Source organism: Zalophus californianus, chromosome 4 (assembly GCF_009762305.2).
Source record: "Zalophus californianus isolate mZalCal1 chromosome 4, mZalCal1.pri.v2, whole genome shotgun sequence".
NCBI lineage: Eukaryota > Metazoa > Chordata > Mammalia > Carnivora > Otariidae > Zalophus > Zalophus californianus.
The window spans coordinates 83967143-83983633 of NC_045598.1; the positions used below are offsets into that span (position 1 = coordinate 83967143).

The 16491-nt window shown below is 38.4% G+C and overlaps 1 protein-coding gene across 1 annotated transcript in view; it reads left to right on the forward strand.

The window, feature by feature from the left end:
- Positions 1-233: 233 nt before the first annotated feature.
- The window catches only part of PALMD (palmdelphin), a 51207-nt gene continuing 34949 nt past the window's right edge, over positions 234-16491 (forward strand). The window contains exon 1 of the mRNA XM_027616862.2: positions 234-1198. Within this exon, the coding sequence (XP_027472663.1) occupies positions 1154-1198 (45 nt within the window). The 5' untranslated portion in view covers positions 234-1153. The remainder of the gene's footprint in view (positions 1199-16491) is intronic.

Below are 16491 nucleotides of genomic sequence, written 5' to 3' on the forward strand. Positions count from 1 at the left end.
GCTGAATGCTGATCTAAAGGTGCTGGCTAGCATCCAAAAACGTAACAACAAGGTAGAAGTAACTACGGTTTACTACATCAAAATTTAATCAAAGAAATCATAAGGGAAAGAAAACAAAATCACTTGCAAAGCTTCCAGCCTCTGCTAAGAGTTTCCCTGGGCTTGGCTTTCTTTTTCTAAAGGACAAGGGAACACCCACACGATGTCAGACCGCCTGAGTTACAGAACGTCTGGTCACACTTTCAAAGGCTCGCTCCTTTCTCTTGCACCACTGGTGAGGTCAAAATGGGCACCTTCCTGAAAGCCGAGAGTGTCATTTCTGAATAAGGTCCAAGAAAGAACGGCGTCCCGTGGAAATCCAAGACAAGAAACAACCAAGGGTGGTACTTGACGTTTAAATCGCACCCAACGCCGCTCGGTGGGCCCAGCGCCATGTTAACACCTTTAATTTCTCCATGACCTCAAGATTCCAAAGTTTGACAGCAACTGCTCAAGTGGGAGGAGGAGGGAGAGGGAAGGACGCCCTGAGGTAAATGTACCACTATACGAAGTTCTAAGATCACCCCAGCATTTATTATGATTGTCTGAAGCCAGTCAGAGGAAGAAAGGCAAGCGAGTGGCTTGCCCCGGCCAGTCCAGGCGAGGCTCTGTCTTTCTAAACTCAGGAGGAGGGTGCCGGTAAACTTTGTACAAACACACACAGACCCACACACACCCAGAGATGGCTGGGTGTCGCTAGAGCCGAGGCTGATGACACACTCAGCTCCCGGGCTCGCCGTGCCACTCCTGGAAAATAATGAGTTGGCTAAGGAACAGTTAATGAGAAAATGTGCCTTGCTAACTGTGCACATTACAACAAAGAGCTGGCAGCTCCTGAAGGAAAAGGGCTGGTGCGGCTGCCGTTCAAACTTGTCAGTCAGCTCTCGCCAGCAGCCTCAGGGTCTGCCTACCCGGCACACTCTCATTACATGTGTCAGTCTGGCCTGCTCTGCACCTCTGCTCTGAGGCGCTCCTGCCGCGCCGGGGATTTCTGCCTTCCTGCCCGGGTGCGAAGGGCTTCTCCTCTGTCACCCCTCGCCTCTCCCCCAGGACGCTCCCGCTTTATGGTAGCTTTGGACGTCCTGCACCCGTCTGCCTGCCCTTGACTTCTAGAATGGAAGAAGCTGAGCTGGTGAAGGAAAGACTTCAAGCCATCACAGTAAGTCTGCGTCCAGTTATAACCCAAGGAGGTGGTTGCTTAGAGGAACGGCAGACAGGTTGCGGGTGCCCCTGCCGCCGAGCCCCTGTGAGTGGAAAAACAGAACTGTCACCCTTCACGGACGCGGCTCTGGTGCTCTCTTAACCCTTGTGACCCTCTATCATTCTCGGGCTTTGGAACCTGAGGGCAGGGCGATGTTCTTTATTTTCGCAAAAAAAAAACCTGTGCCGGCGTTTTGAAGAGCACTCAGAAGCTTGGGAGGCGGTTTGGTTCACTGTCATTCACCTTCTCGGTGCCTTAAAAAAGCAGTTTCTCCTTCGATTGATATTTGCCAGACATGAGATTAAAACTTAGAGACTTTTTAAAACAAGGAATATACCTAAAAGTTAAACTCTTTTAAATGGGGGAGAAAGAAAGAGATAAAACAAACAACTTGAAACTTTTTATTTGTAGTGTGGTAGTATGTTCCAGAGAGCCTAACAGAATTAAAATGAATGTCGTTGTACTTAAACTAAGCATTAAACAAGAGAAAAGTAGGTAAAAGCACGTATCAGATTAATTCTTAGATATCAGTTTTCAGCAGAGTCACAAACTGAGTAAGATCCTGATAAAGGAATGCAATGCATGCAATGCAATGGGTTTGGAAAATATCTCGTTAATACCGGGAAGGAAAATAGTGCATTTTTTACATTTGTTCTGGGAAAGAATTGCAGCAAGAAATAAACTACTTTCTTTAAGTGATCCAGCTTTTTTTTTTTAATTTTCTAAAATCCTGTATTTGGCAGTAACCTGGAAATCTGTGGCACAGTCATTTATGATTAGCTACAATTTGTGATATAATTTTCTAAAAAGTTGGAAATCCACATCCCAATTTCTCAGCATTTTCTGCCACTGAAATTAGCTGTCAGGAAGAAATGAGTACTTTTTAAAAACTGATGCTAAATCAGGGTGGGTAGGAGGATATTATTCTCTGTTGTTCCCATAGCATAAATAATAATGCTAATCCAAATTTAGAATTTTTACTAAATTGATACAATGTCTTAGTTCCACCCAAAAAGGATTCAAGAAGTTGAAACATTTTCTCAGCCAATAGTGAGGAACCAGAAGTCCAGACATCCACCAATAAGGTTGGCACTTTTCCATAAAACAATGCTTTTGAAATGTCTAACTTCTAATTAGTACATTTTCCTTTCTTCAGAAAGCTTTGCTTTGGAACTATTGTTTGTTTTGTTTTGTTTTGTTCTTTTTTTTTGGTCTTTAAACTCAGCCACCGTTTCAGCTGTTAGGCTTTAAGGAACAGGAACTGGGCCCTGCTCTGTTGTTTTTGGCATGGGTTTTTTGCATTACAGCTGTTGTCTAAAGGTTACTTTATTACACTGTGTGAGTTTTATGGGCACAAGCTCAGCCTTTGCCCCTACCTCCTAATTTACGAAACTAAATCACATAGCTGGAGAAATACACAACAAGCCAATACACAACAAGCCTGTTGTTCCCCATTGTACCTTCCTGAATTGTAGCACAGCCTTATTGAAGCCCTCGGTACCTCCAGTGCACCTTATAACTCCTCCGGAAGCAGTGCGTGGTCTGCAGCTACGATGTTTAGTTATTCAGGAAGACCAGGAATTTGCACTGAGGGTTCCAAATGCAAATAGAGGTAGAACAAGAGGAATCACGCCTTCCAAGCAGGCAAGAGAGTAAGCAGGTTCCTGAATATACTGGGTGTGCTTTTTCTGATGAGTCACACACAAACACACACACACACACACACACACACCCCTACTTTTGAATTATTCCATTAGCCTGAACATATCCCATTAGAAGGAATTAAGCAAATCTCCAAAGAAACTCTAGTTACTTACTCAAAGTAATCACAAAGTAACTCTACCTTGGAAGTAATATGTTATATGAAGGTTATGGGGAGGGGGGGAGTTGGGGAAAAAGCTTATGGGAATAAATTAACACTAGCCTCCACCTCACCAGGCAAAGCCCAGTCCCAATTTGTCACAACCTAGAGAGGAAAATGGAGCAATGGTGTGTCCATGGAAACAACACATCCACTCACCTCCTGCTAGACACCCCCAGAGATGCCAGCTTTCTCCACCCTTGCTCCACCAGGAAGCCACCTCAGCACTGCCCCATCCCTCCCTGGGAGAATGAAAACATACAGTATCCAGAGAATCTGCTGGAACTGTTTCACTTTGGGAAATACTTAAAATCTTCAAAATCTCTGACAGAAACTAAAACTCAGACACAATCTTCTCATTTTAACTGTTTTCTTCCTATTTCCTTTCACAGAAACAATGTTTGTATACTTCAGGAACAAACTTTAAGACTTTTCCAATGTACCCAACCCAGCAACTCACAGACTTGGTTAGGGAAAGGGGGAAAAAACACCTTTTTACACTCTCAGATCTATTTGATTTTTATATTAAAATTTGTTCTTCCATTCCCTCTCTGTGAAATGAGATGATCTTCACTGTTGCATTTATCCCACCTGGTTTCGAGTGTCCAAACAGTCATTATTTCCACCAAATGTCGATTACTATAACTTGACAGAACCAAGTGCCCGTCTCCATGTTCCTCTAAAAAAAAAAAAAAAAAAATAGATTAAACACAGTAAGTAGATGGAATGTGGCATTTAGGCTCTCGGATTGAGAATTAATACTGTAACTATGTCATTCATTTCTCCTCTCAGGAAATTGAATTTTAGATTGTCAGAAATCTTCTCAAAGACTCAAAGAGAATAAAGAAAAAAATGTATGAAAGTACACAGAAACGATTGTTTAAAAGCCAGTATATCAGTTTGGGTATACCAAATACAGATTCTATTTTATACACGTACTCTCACATTCTTCCTTCATTACTTTGTCCATGTACCAACTCTTCCTTCACTGAATTAATCGTCGAAGTATCTCTCAGCCAAAGAGTTCAGTTTTCAGCTGTAACTCAAAAGCAGGACTGCTTCAAGCTGATTAAATGAAAAGTCTCCTGAGACTCTTTTCGAGTTAGTACGTATTTTAACAAATAGCCGGTTTTTATACAAAAGAAGAGCTGTTGACATAGACTAGTAATTTGAATTTCACTTTTAATATTACTGTATAGACGACACCAACATTTCCAGCATCCTCAGGAAGAGTGAGATGAGGGGCTGACGGTTATCCCGACAGAACTCCTCTCTGGAAAGAAACTTGGCCCACAATAAAACCAGTGAAAATACCCAGATGAATTCCCCCCAGAAAAAGAAAGATCCCCTTAGGATTAGTGATATTCCATATGCTCTCGGCATCCTCCTCAGCGAGGAACGCATTATCTTATCTCCATTCCCACTATGACCTTAGACAATCCAGTTCCTAAATAACATGGGGACACTCAGTCTGGAAAGCTCCTAGACCTTAAACTGCCTAGAGATCATAAAAACAGCAGTTTGGTGCTGACCCCAGAAGAATTCTGAGAACGAGAATCAGTTTTTCAGAGAAGAGAGCCAGCTGGGAAGTAAAGGAATAAGAATAAAGTCAACATTTTTATTCTCATCAAAGTTTATCTTTAATTGCTAGGAATGTGTGCTATCAACTCATTCCCTCATTCCTTTATTTAATTAATGGTGATTGCGCACCTACTGTGTGCCAGGCCTTATGTATTTAAATGAAAGGAAGTGAAATAAGGGAAATCAGGAGTAGGGGGGGGAGTGGGCCGAGAATCACAGTGGCGTTGGCAGGATGGGCCTCACAAAGAGGGTGACATTTAAGCATAGATGCGAAAGAGGTGAGCTCTGTCAAAATTTAGACAACGGTACTAATCACAACAACAAGCACCTGCCGAGGACTGACTCCATTTGGAAGGGAGCCATATAAAGTCCTGAGGCTGGAATTTGAGCAACAGAGCCAGATTTGCCGGCCAAAGCTGCTCGTGACGCAAAATAATAAGGAGCTCTCACATTTCCCCAGATCCACTCCCTATTTCTTTCCACTCCCAAAGAATTTTTTCTAGACTTGTAAACATAGGAATTTGGGAGGCAGAAAATTCTTTGCATGAAACAGAAATCCATCTAATACAAAGACCAACATTAAAACAAGAACAAACACACACAGGTTCTAGTTATTTCTTTAGCATGTGTAGCCTGTCACTGGACACCACACCTCACCCCGTTCCCTTTTTGTTGACCTTCTAGCAGTTAATAAGACAGTTGATGGCCTCAAAGCAGGACCTGCTTCATAATTTATGGGGCCAATACACAAGGAAAATGTGCAGACCCTTGTTCAAAAAGCATTCAAAATATCAACGTGGCAACGGCACAGCATTAAATGAAGTGCTGGGCCCTTCTCAGTGTGGTGCCAAGTATGTCTTCACAGGTCACTTGCCCAAGAAACCAGCCCTACTTCTTTGTCCTTGTATATGCCCACCATATACATTTTTCCCCCGTTCATTTTACCAGTACAAATGGGAGAGTGAAAATGAGACCAAGCAGCCTGGATCTTTCCTAAAGGTATACCCTTATGTGTGTTTGGGTCATTACATCATTTAGAGTTCTAAGGACTTCTTAAAATAATAATGGCTAAAAGAATGCATAAGGCACCATTGTTCGGAAGTACCTCATGGTTAAGACAAAGTTACAGGAAGCACTTCTAATTTGTCCTGGGCATCTAAAGGCATTCACATAACAATGGTACATGGAGACGCAGAAATCTCCTAAATAAAGAAGTCTTGTGCGAGGATATTCAAACAATCAAGCCTCTGCACTATTTTCCACAGTGCCATACTGAGATTGCCTGCTTCTCCCAGAGAGGGAAAGGTTTCTTCAAACAAAATGTGCTGTACCATGTCTCTTTGCCAAACATAATAGCCCACCCACAAAGGAGAGCATGTGACGAGGTATAATAATTTTGATAGTTACTAAGGAAACTGCTTTTTGATAACAGGACGAGGTTTTTCCATCATGCTACAGAATGATAGTGCTACTTTGCAAAGACCTCTCCTGACAAGGATCCCCACGAACCTTCTGAATAGTACCGGATGGTTAAAAGACAAAAGCTGCTTCTTTACAAAACTTGGACTGAAATAAACAGAGTCTAAGCTCTGAAGTCTAACTAGAGTATAAACAAGTGCCGCAGAGTTCTGGCTAAAATGCAAACAGGGCTTCCACTCCCTCATCTCCAGTCTCAAACTGCCTTGCTTCTCTTAAAATAAAATATAAATATCTTAACTGATTTCAGTGACAGTGATGCCACTGGGGGAAGAGACTCCCTGAAAATTTACTGCCTCCACAAATTCCCTCACCAGGAAGCCTGTGGGATGTCCCCTTTCCTAAAGGCCATAGGAGCAGTTTGAGTGTGATCTATACTTATGGTTTTTTTCCCATAAAACCCCCCAGTGACTGAGTGGACTCAGTCAAGCCCTTGGAGACACAGAACCAGGTTATTCTCTGAAGCTCTGAATGGAACTCAAAACTGGTTCCTGTCCTAAGCACCAAGTTTTGCATGTATACTTGTGCCTGTGATTGACATTAGGGGTGCAACGTGTTCAAATAAGCTACAACTGCTACTCAAAATCAACCTATGCTCGCAGATCTAGAACATAAAGGACGTCTCTTAAGTGAAAGAATTCCAAGATTAATAATGATAATAACAGCACCTATTGTCATTGGAACTTGGGTTTTAAATATATATATATATATATATATATATATATATATATATATATATATACACACACATATATATATAAAGCTTTCACATCCATATCTCATTTGTCCAAATATCCTATGAGAATTTGCAAAAGCAGATGTCACCATCCCCATTTTGTAGGTGGAAAACCTAACACCATGAAAAGTTAAGGGATTAGCTGAATACAACTTGAGTCAATTCTTCTGCTTGTCAGACTCTGACCACAACATCACAATAAATTCAAAGGAAGATCAAAACCACAAACCTCACTCCATTTAGAACTTCCCCGTGGTTCACTCTTAATAGAGTTTGACGTGGAGCAAAGAGAAGAATCTATGAAGGTTCTGCTTCACTTAACCACATTTTCTAACCCAAACCAGTCCTTCAGCCCTTCCGGTCTCCTCTGCTTTCCCCAGTCCACGGGGAGTAGAGGTTGGAAAAGAGAGAACGTGATGCCATTTCAAAGAGAGAACGTGATGCCATTTCAGAAGCATTTGTAATTGCTTCAACAGGGCTGGGAGGCATCGTTTCCCAGAGCATCCCATACTCTAACTAAGCCTTTGTGACCTTCTTCCCATCCCGCTTCCATTACACAGTCTCTTCCCTCCAGCCAGGATTTCTTAAGGCAGGGACATCACTGCATCTCACACAGCTCCCCAGCACTGAGCTCAACACTAGCTGGAGCACACAAACACACGCGCGCCATTATGAATGAATGCCATCAAGCTGAAAAGATATTTTTCACTGAAGAAAATAACCAAGTTTACCATCACCCCTTAATTTGGGGGGTTTCATTTTGTGTTTGTTCTTTATCCTTGTTTTGTTTTGTTTTGTCACTATGCATTAGAACAAACAGGAAAGGACAGACAAAGGAATAAACAAGTAGCACACAAACTGAGTTTTATTTTGAGATGTCAGAATTTGTTGTCAGGCTAGGAAAGAAGACCAAAGTTACTGAATAAAATGAGGTTTAGAAAATGTGTGCTTTTTCATTCACCCCAAAAGCAGTAGTGATAACCACATCCAATTCCTATGGATAACTAAAAAAGAATGAGGGTGTTTCAGAAAAAGGATGCAGAAGTAACCATAGAACCAGGAGAAAATCTAGAGATTTCCCATTCTAACAGAAGAAAACTTAGAGAATGTCCATATTCCCATTCTCGCTATGCCATGCTCCAAAGATGCTCACCCAGCTTCTCGAATGCTTCCAGCATCAGGTATATCAATACCTCACCCAAAACCCTCTTCCATTTGAGAACAGCCCTTGGTGTTGAGTTCAGAATCTAGTTTCCTTAAAATCCCACCCATTCATCATGACTCCAGGCACTGAAGCCATAACGGTTTCATTCTCTTGATTTCAATCAATATCACAGGCTCATTCTAGACACTCTTTGAAATGTCACCGTCACTCTTAAAATTTGGTGTTCAGAGTCGAACAGAACACTCTGACCCATACAGAGTGCTTAGCGCTCTAACATCACTTGTTTCGGAAACTGTATTTCTACTGACAGGTTTGAGAAGTGATAAGGTGTGGTATAAAAAAGCGTCATCTTTGGAGTTATAGAAATTTAGGTTGAATACCAATTCTGACTCTGGACCAACCACACCCTTTGGGAAAATTAATAAACTCTCTAGTCCTCAGCTTCAGTGTCTGTAAAGTTAAGAATAAACATTAACTTGAAAGTTCAGTTAGCCACATACACAACAAATACACAAAAATCAATAGCTTTGTGAAAAACAATAATTAGTCAGAAAATGTAATATGAAAATATCCCATTCCTAATAGCTACAAAATTTAAAAAGCTCTTAAAAGCTAAAAATAATCCTACTTAAGGAATGTGCAGGATTTATACAAATATAAAAGTATATAAAAGTATAAAAAATAAAAGTATATAAAACTTTTATACTTTTATACCCACTAAGGTAAGGAAATGTGCAAAATTTATATAGTGAAACTACTAAGCAATATATGTGGGTTGAGGAGGCACACCATTCCTCGAGGTGAAGCTCAAATATAAAAAGCTGTCATATTTTTCCAAATTTATTTTATGTTTAATGCAATTCCAATCAAAATCCTCGAAAGAAGCATTCTTGTTCACTGCTAGTGGCAGCATGAAATTGCTAAACAGGACAGTTTGGCAATTGATAAAAGAAGACCCAAAAATAGTTTTATCCTTCGACCTAGAAATTCATTAACAAGGAACTTATACTAAAGAAAAACAAGAGATGCACTCAAAGATGGATTCCTAAGATGTTCATAACATAGCAAAGTCATATCTTATAGTACAAAAGTGGAAGCGAACTCAATGTCTAAAAATAGGAATTTAGCTGAGTAAACATAGTGCATATATGTATGTGTGTATACATATATAGTATGATATATATGTATATATTATATATGATGGAATAATATGAAGCCATTAAAAATAATTTAGAAGACTACATAATGACATGGCATATCATAATGTTCATGATATATTAAAAAAATAAGTCAGATTACTAAATATGTAAAGAACACCTCCAATTTTATATGACCTATAATATATCATGCAGATATAAATCACATAAAAAGTATTGATCTCTGATTATCTCTGGATAATGATAATTACTATTAGGAGTGACTTTTAAAATTCTGTCAGGTTATGTGGATTTTTGTTTGGTTGTTTGGTTGTTTGGCTTTTTTGGTTTGATGGGGAGTAAGATGGATAAGGAATTGGTTGGGTTTTCAATGTCGTTTCTATAGGAATTTAACAAAATAACTCCAAAGTCCAAGTGGAAGAAAAACTACTGCTACTAATTAAGACATTTTAGGCAAAAGCAATAAAGTTTGAAAACTTGACCCATAAAATGTTAATTTGCCTCAACAGCCATTATCTAAACTGTGTAATATTAGTACCAAAGCCAACTATGCAGGTAACCCGGAACCAAAACCTAATGTACATAAAAAATTAGTAATTGATAAAATTAATAAATGTTTCACAAGTAAATCAATAGGAAAGAATTCTTTGAAAAAGCTTCAGATCAGCCAAAAATTTGGAAAAAAATATTAGATCCTTAGCACTCACCATAAACCAAATCAATTCAGCTGGATTAAAGAGGCTTTTTAAAAAAACTTTAGGAAACAGGAAGAAAATATGGATGAATAATTACTGTATCTCAGATGATAAAGATATTAAAAACATCAAGGCAATAGAGAAAAAAACACTTTTAGTACTTCTTTTTTTTAAAAAAAATATTTTGTTTATTTGAGAGAGCGAGAGAGAGAGCAGGAACGAGCAAAAGCAGGGGAGCGGCAGGAGAGGGAGAAGCTGAGCGGGGAGCCTGATGCAGGACTCGATCTCAGCACCCTGGGATCATGAGCTGCCTAGCTGCTGAACTGACTGAGCCACTCAGGCATCCCAACTTTCAGTACTTCTAAAAACACCAGAAGTAAAATTTAAAGGCAAATAAGAAAATTATTTGTAACTAACATGACAAACAAAAGGCTACTATCCTTAATTCAAAGAGCTCTTACACATTGATAAGTAAATAATTAATAGGTTTTACAGAAAAATGGGTAGACATCACCAACAGGGAATTTAAAAAATAATTGATACAGATAGCCAAGAAAATTATGAATAATGGTTGACCACACTAATCTCAGAAATCTCATTCCAATTTTAGTATATGTGCTGCCGAAGCGAGCACTCAGAAATCTCATTAAAACATCAAAATGAGATACTATTTGCCCTATGCAAATTGCTAAAAGAACTTTTGCTTGCAATATTCATAATTAGTAAGGTTGAGGTGACAGACACTGTTACATAGAAATATAAGTTAAAACAACTTTTCATTGAAGTCTTTTTAGCAATCTGTATTAAGAATCTTTAAAACATCCCTACCCCTAGGTAACTAACTCCTAGGGACCTATCTTGAAGAAATAATCAGAGAAAATAGGTCCAAAATTTACATACAAGGAACTTCATCATACAACTACTCATAATAGCCAACGAATCAGAACAGCCTAAGGGGCAGAAAAAAAAAGGAGACTGATTAAGCAAATTATGATATTCTGAATAAAATTTAATATTTTATTAATAAAATTTAATAATATGAGAAACACTCATGACACAGTATTCAGCGCAAAAGATGGAACACAAACTGTGTATGGGCCCCCGCGTGTGGTTTGCACGTGTGTTTGTGTAAGGGTGCGCATCTATGGTTTGGGTATACTGAAGAAAAAATGGAATAAAAGGCACCAAAATGTGGATAGCAGTTAATTCTAAAGCAGTGGGAGTATGAGGGATTTTTATATTTTTCTTTAAAGTTGTCTGGATTTTTTTAATCTTCTACAATTAACATATTCGATAAGGTTCAATCCTAATAGACAAGATATTTCAAAATCTTGATTTGGTCCTCTTTTATTTCATTGACTCCTAAAACTAGCTGACCAGGAAGAGTTTCTAACAATAAATCTTCCAGCACACCCTACTACACCCTCAAATTCTGAGTCAGAAAGTTACCTCAATATGTTTATCGGTTTATTGGATTTAATTTAGTGTTCTCTCTTCTTATGGGGCATTGTTTTGTTTTGTTTTTTGAAGTTAAGATAATCATTTTCCAACTATATTTTTTTCCGTTTGAATTTACACAAATTTCTGAAAGAATAAAATAAGAAACTTTGTCTAAAGCCATGCTAAAATCAAGGTATGCTAAACTTCCATGATCTAGATATCTTCATTCCTCAGTTTCTTCACCTACCTAATGGGGGATAAATGTGGCCCCTACTTCAAAGAAATTTGGGGGAAGATTAAATTAATTGATACATTTAAGTGCTTTAAGTAGTTCCCGACTCGCAAAAAGTTACCGGTAAATGTTTGCTATTGTTGCAACCACCATAATCTTCATCATCTGCCGATGTAGAAAAATTAAGCAAAAGAAATAAAGTTAGTTTTAAAATGCTTCATTTTTAACAATCGAATGTCATCTCTTAGACATTGCTTGTCTAAATACAACATTGTTTAATTATTCATTCTACAACTTTGCCAGGGATTAACCAGTAAATTCACCAGTCTTTAAATATTCATAATTCCTCTTTATCCCTCTTCCAAAAATTGGGGCATTTGCTGCTTTCAGTCTTCAGAGACCTCTTCTCACAAGATTCCAAGGTTACTTAACAATAATTTTCTGTTATGTTGGTGCACCTGGGTGACTCAGTCAGTTGAGTATCTGACTTGATTTAGACTCAGGTCATGATCACAGGGTCGTGAGATCGAGCGCCACATCAGGCTCTGCCCTGGGCATTGAACCTGCTTAAGATTCTCTCTCACTCCCTTCCTCCGCCCCTTCCCACTCACTCTCTCTTTAAAAATAACAACAACAATAATAATAATTTTCTGTCATGTCTCTAGATTTTTCTACTTCCTGAAATGAAACCTATCAGAGTCTGAGCAGCTCTGTCTTCAGTGCTCTATTTCTTCTTGTGCTTCAATTTTCCTTTAAGCTTATTTGCTCTACCCTCTCCAGAGTTAAGATTATTCTCCTTAATCAAAAATGTGGAAGCAAAATAGAAATGGAATAGTTCTATTTTCGTCATGTTGCTATTGTACTATGTATCTCAGCAGTTGTCCAATGACTTAGTCCTTTACCTTTTTGTTCTCAACATAACTTAAGGATATATAATTATTTATACACCCATGCTTTGTGTGCCCTCAATGTTTTTCACATGCTTCTCATCTTCACATCACCCCAGATTTTTTTACCTTTATTTACACTATTACAAATAGGTACCACTTGCTAATCTTCCCTCTTGGTTTCATGAGCTCATTGGAGAGCTCCCAATGATACCACACTATTTGGGTTTGTTTTGCTTATAGTAGCACTCTTTTCTTCTTACCTGAGATCATTTGTAATTGTGTAGCCATGTTTCCACTTGTAAATTTCCCAGGCTTCATGGTCTATCTTCACTCTTGAAATGCTTTTCCCTTTTTCAAGAATTTTTTTAAGAAGTTTTCAAGAATTTTAGAAATCTAAATTTCAGTGAAATCTAGTAAACCTCTATGCTCAGGATTCTTTTCTAGGAATATTGTGTTAGCACATATCTTTCTTTCCAGGTTACCATTATCTGCACATCACCAAGAAGTTCTGTATTGTTGGTAGTACTTAGATCCAAATAAGCAGCTTCTATTACTGTTCTTTGGAGACCTTAAGCAAGGAAAATGTCAGCAAAGCTAGTCATGAAACTATAAGATACTCAGCTTCTAGGAGAATGAATCTGAAACCATTTGACTAATTGAATTAGCCTGATTTGCCAAGTTCTGTTATAATTTCTGATCGATCCCGAAATAAAATTCCATATGGATTCCCTTCCTCTTGTACTCCTTAGATGTAGGTGCTTCATGAAGGATCTGTCCTTAGCTCTCCTTCTCTTTTCATAAATATGTCTCCTGTCATGCTCTGACCGTCTTCTGACCTCAGCTATCCCTTCTGAAACTCCTACATCTTTATCTCTAGCTCTGCCCCCTCATCTCTCTCCAACCATTGTTTCAACCCTCCACCAGATAACTCTACCTGGTTTTCCCAAAGACACCTCAAATTTGGTGTGAATCCACCATCTCCCCTACCAAACTCTCTTCCTTCTCCTGAATATCTTGCGTCTATTGGCAATTCTGCTCTACCTAGGCATAAAAGCCTTGTACTCACATTTGACCCCTTCCTCTCCTGCATCCATGTGTCCCACCACCTTTAACTCCTTGCTATCTCTGACATTCATGCCCTCTCCTACCTCTTGCTCAAGCTCTCCTGGTCTTATGTAGGAGTCATAGCCTAACTAATGATCCCCATTCACGTGCTCCTCCTTCAACATCTACGACCCAGTTAAGCTAGATTAAACTTCTTAAAACATGGTTTTAACTCTACGAATCCTCTCCCTCTGAACACTTTTCATTGCTCTTTATCAATACATAAGTAAATTCCAAACCCCTTGTCCTGCCATTCAGTATTTCTATTGAGGACTTACCTCATCCTCTTATCCGTATTTATTTCCCACTACTCGTATGGCAACTTAGATTCCAGAATTGCTGTTCTATACAATGTACTAATTTTCTACTTCCAGGCCTTTGCTCACCTGGAGCCCTTGACTTGAATGCCCTTTCTCCCCACTCCCCTGCTCCCCAGCAACTATCCAACATACTCTTCTCAAATGCTACATCAGAGTCTCTCCCAACCACATCAGCTAGAAACAACTGCTCCCTATCTCCCCTCAACTCTCATAGACCTTCCCTTGTGCCTCAGGAATGACATTTCTCATTTTGTTTCTTAGACTATACAGTTACTTGAATGAATGATTTTCTTTCTTTATGAGAGTGTAAGTTTCTTGATGAAACTACTTCTGAATAATTTTTAAACATTGCACAACTTCTAATGTCACCTTGAACACAACGTTTGTACATAAGTACCCCAGTATTGGATAAATTAATCATTAAATAACTCAGGATCAATCCTGCCTTCTTTACAGATTCAGGGATTCTGGAATATTAGCTCCTTATTATCTATAATATCTCTAAAATAGTCACACTCCTAAGTATTGTGCTGAGTTTTATCAAGTACGTGGTTGCAAGAATACTGGATCATGGATGTTCACAATAGCTTTCTAGTTGCACAAATAAACTAATTTTCAGCATAATCAAGAGGTAACTTTATACAGAATTGGAATTTGTGGGTGTGAACTGCTAAAATATTCTAAGTCAGTCAGCTAAAAATTTATCTAGACAACAGAAGTCTTTCTTAGTTGAACATTAAAAAAGTAAACATCAATATAAGTTATTCACAAGAGTTAACATTTAATAAATATCTGATGTGCCAGGTTATAACAGACATCTATAGAGATGCTCAAGCTCCTGGGAAAATTTTGGGAAGCAGATGGCATTTCACATCTATTTGTTCCATGATAATTTGGAAAGGAATTAGTGGGCTCTGGTAACTATGGGTACACTAGCAATAGAGCTAGATATGCAACTTAAGGTTGACTTATTTATTTTGCCTTAATAAAATTAAATTACTACCATCTTATTTTTCAGTAATTCTTATAAGTCCCTATGAAATTTGGCAAAACAATAACTTTTTGTTGAATATTTTATGAGGAAAAAGTGCTTCTATCTTAAAAGAGAATCATGCCTATAACATTATAAATTATCTTCTTAATTACCTAGACTGACATAAGGGAGGTATCATGTTACCTCTGAGAGACAAAACATTGATATTCCTTAGCAACCCTCTATAAGCCTTGTGTTGCCAAAACACTTCAGACACAATGCCTCTACCCACACAGCTTTCTTTCCCTTATTACTAACCCCAAGATGAAACCAGCCCAAACTGGCTATCGACAAGGGTGGGGAAAACTTGCTAGGTTCAGCATTGTCTCTTATGCTTAAGGTACTCTTCTCTATGGGCTGCCTGTGATGAGAGGTGGATGGTTACACACCAACACTAAATATGGAATGAAAAATGGGCTCCCTTCTAATGAGAGGCCCCACTCTTGCTACCGGCCACAGTTCTTCATGATAGGACAATGAGGGAAGTTGTAAGAAGCTGGACTAATTTCTCATTCAGAAAAATGGTGTCATGAGTTGGCTAAGAGTGTGAAGGTTGAACTCAAATTGCCTGGGTTCAAACCCTGGTTGAGCCACTTATTAGTTGTGAGAGCTCAGATTAATTAGTTAATTAGTTAGTTAAATTTACGTTTCCTCTCCTGAAATGAAAATTATCGCAATATCTTTGTTATTATGACAATTCAATGAAATAGTGCCTATAAAATACCAAAATGTTTGGCATAATACATTATAAATATTACTAGTATTTGCTCAATTACAACCTCTAGAGAGAATGGAGAACTGACTCACAGGTTCTCAGAGTTTTTGTTCCTAAAGACCAGCTTTGATCCAAAGAAGCGATACTGAAGACCACGCTAGTTGCCTAGCTAATGTTTTTTTTTTCTTTTTCAAAATAGCTGCTTATGAAATTTACAAAGTGGGATACTGACCAAGTCATATATTCTTCTAACACACAAAGAAAAACATGACATAAAGTTGGAAAGCAACATGTTGTTTTTCTTCAACAAATGTACCTGAACTTATACATCAAAAAAGAGTTTTTATCTTCAAAGGAGTCGCATCAGGAAGCCATGCACTTATTTCAACAATGCTGCCAAGTATTTTTGGAACTCTTCCTTCTAAATTACCTTCTGAGCCTGCTTCAAATTCTTTTAGTTGTCTTCACTGGCAACAAATTTTTTATCCTTTGGGAGTTTTCAATTTTGAAAGCAGATTTAAAATCCACTCTTATAAAAGAGATGGAGGATAATGTCACCTCTGGTCAAAAAATAAGGAAATAAGGGCCTTTTCTCATAGCTTGTAAAAAGCCTCAAACAATTCCAGAGAGGGACTCTCTAAAACATTTCAGGCTTATGGAAGCATTATCAGAATTAGTTTGCTACTTTCTGTGATTAACAGATTATGTCTTATTTACTTAATTTTATTAAACAAATACAGAGTGCTATGTGTTAAACACCGTCCTAGGAAATTTGACATACATCTAATGCTCGTATCTTATGAGGTAGATTCTTTTATTATCCCCCTATTTCAGATGAGGTAATTG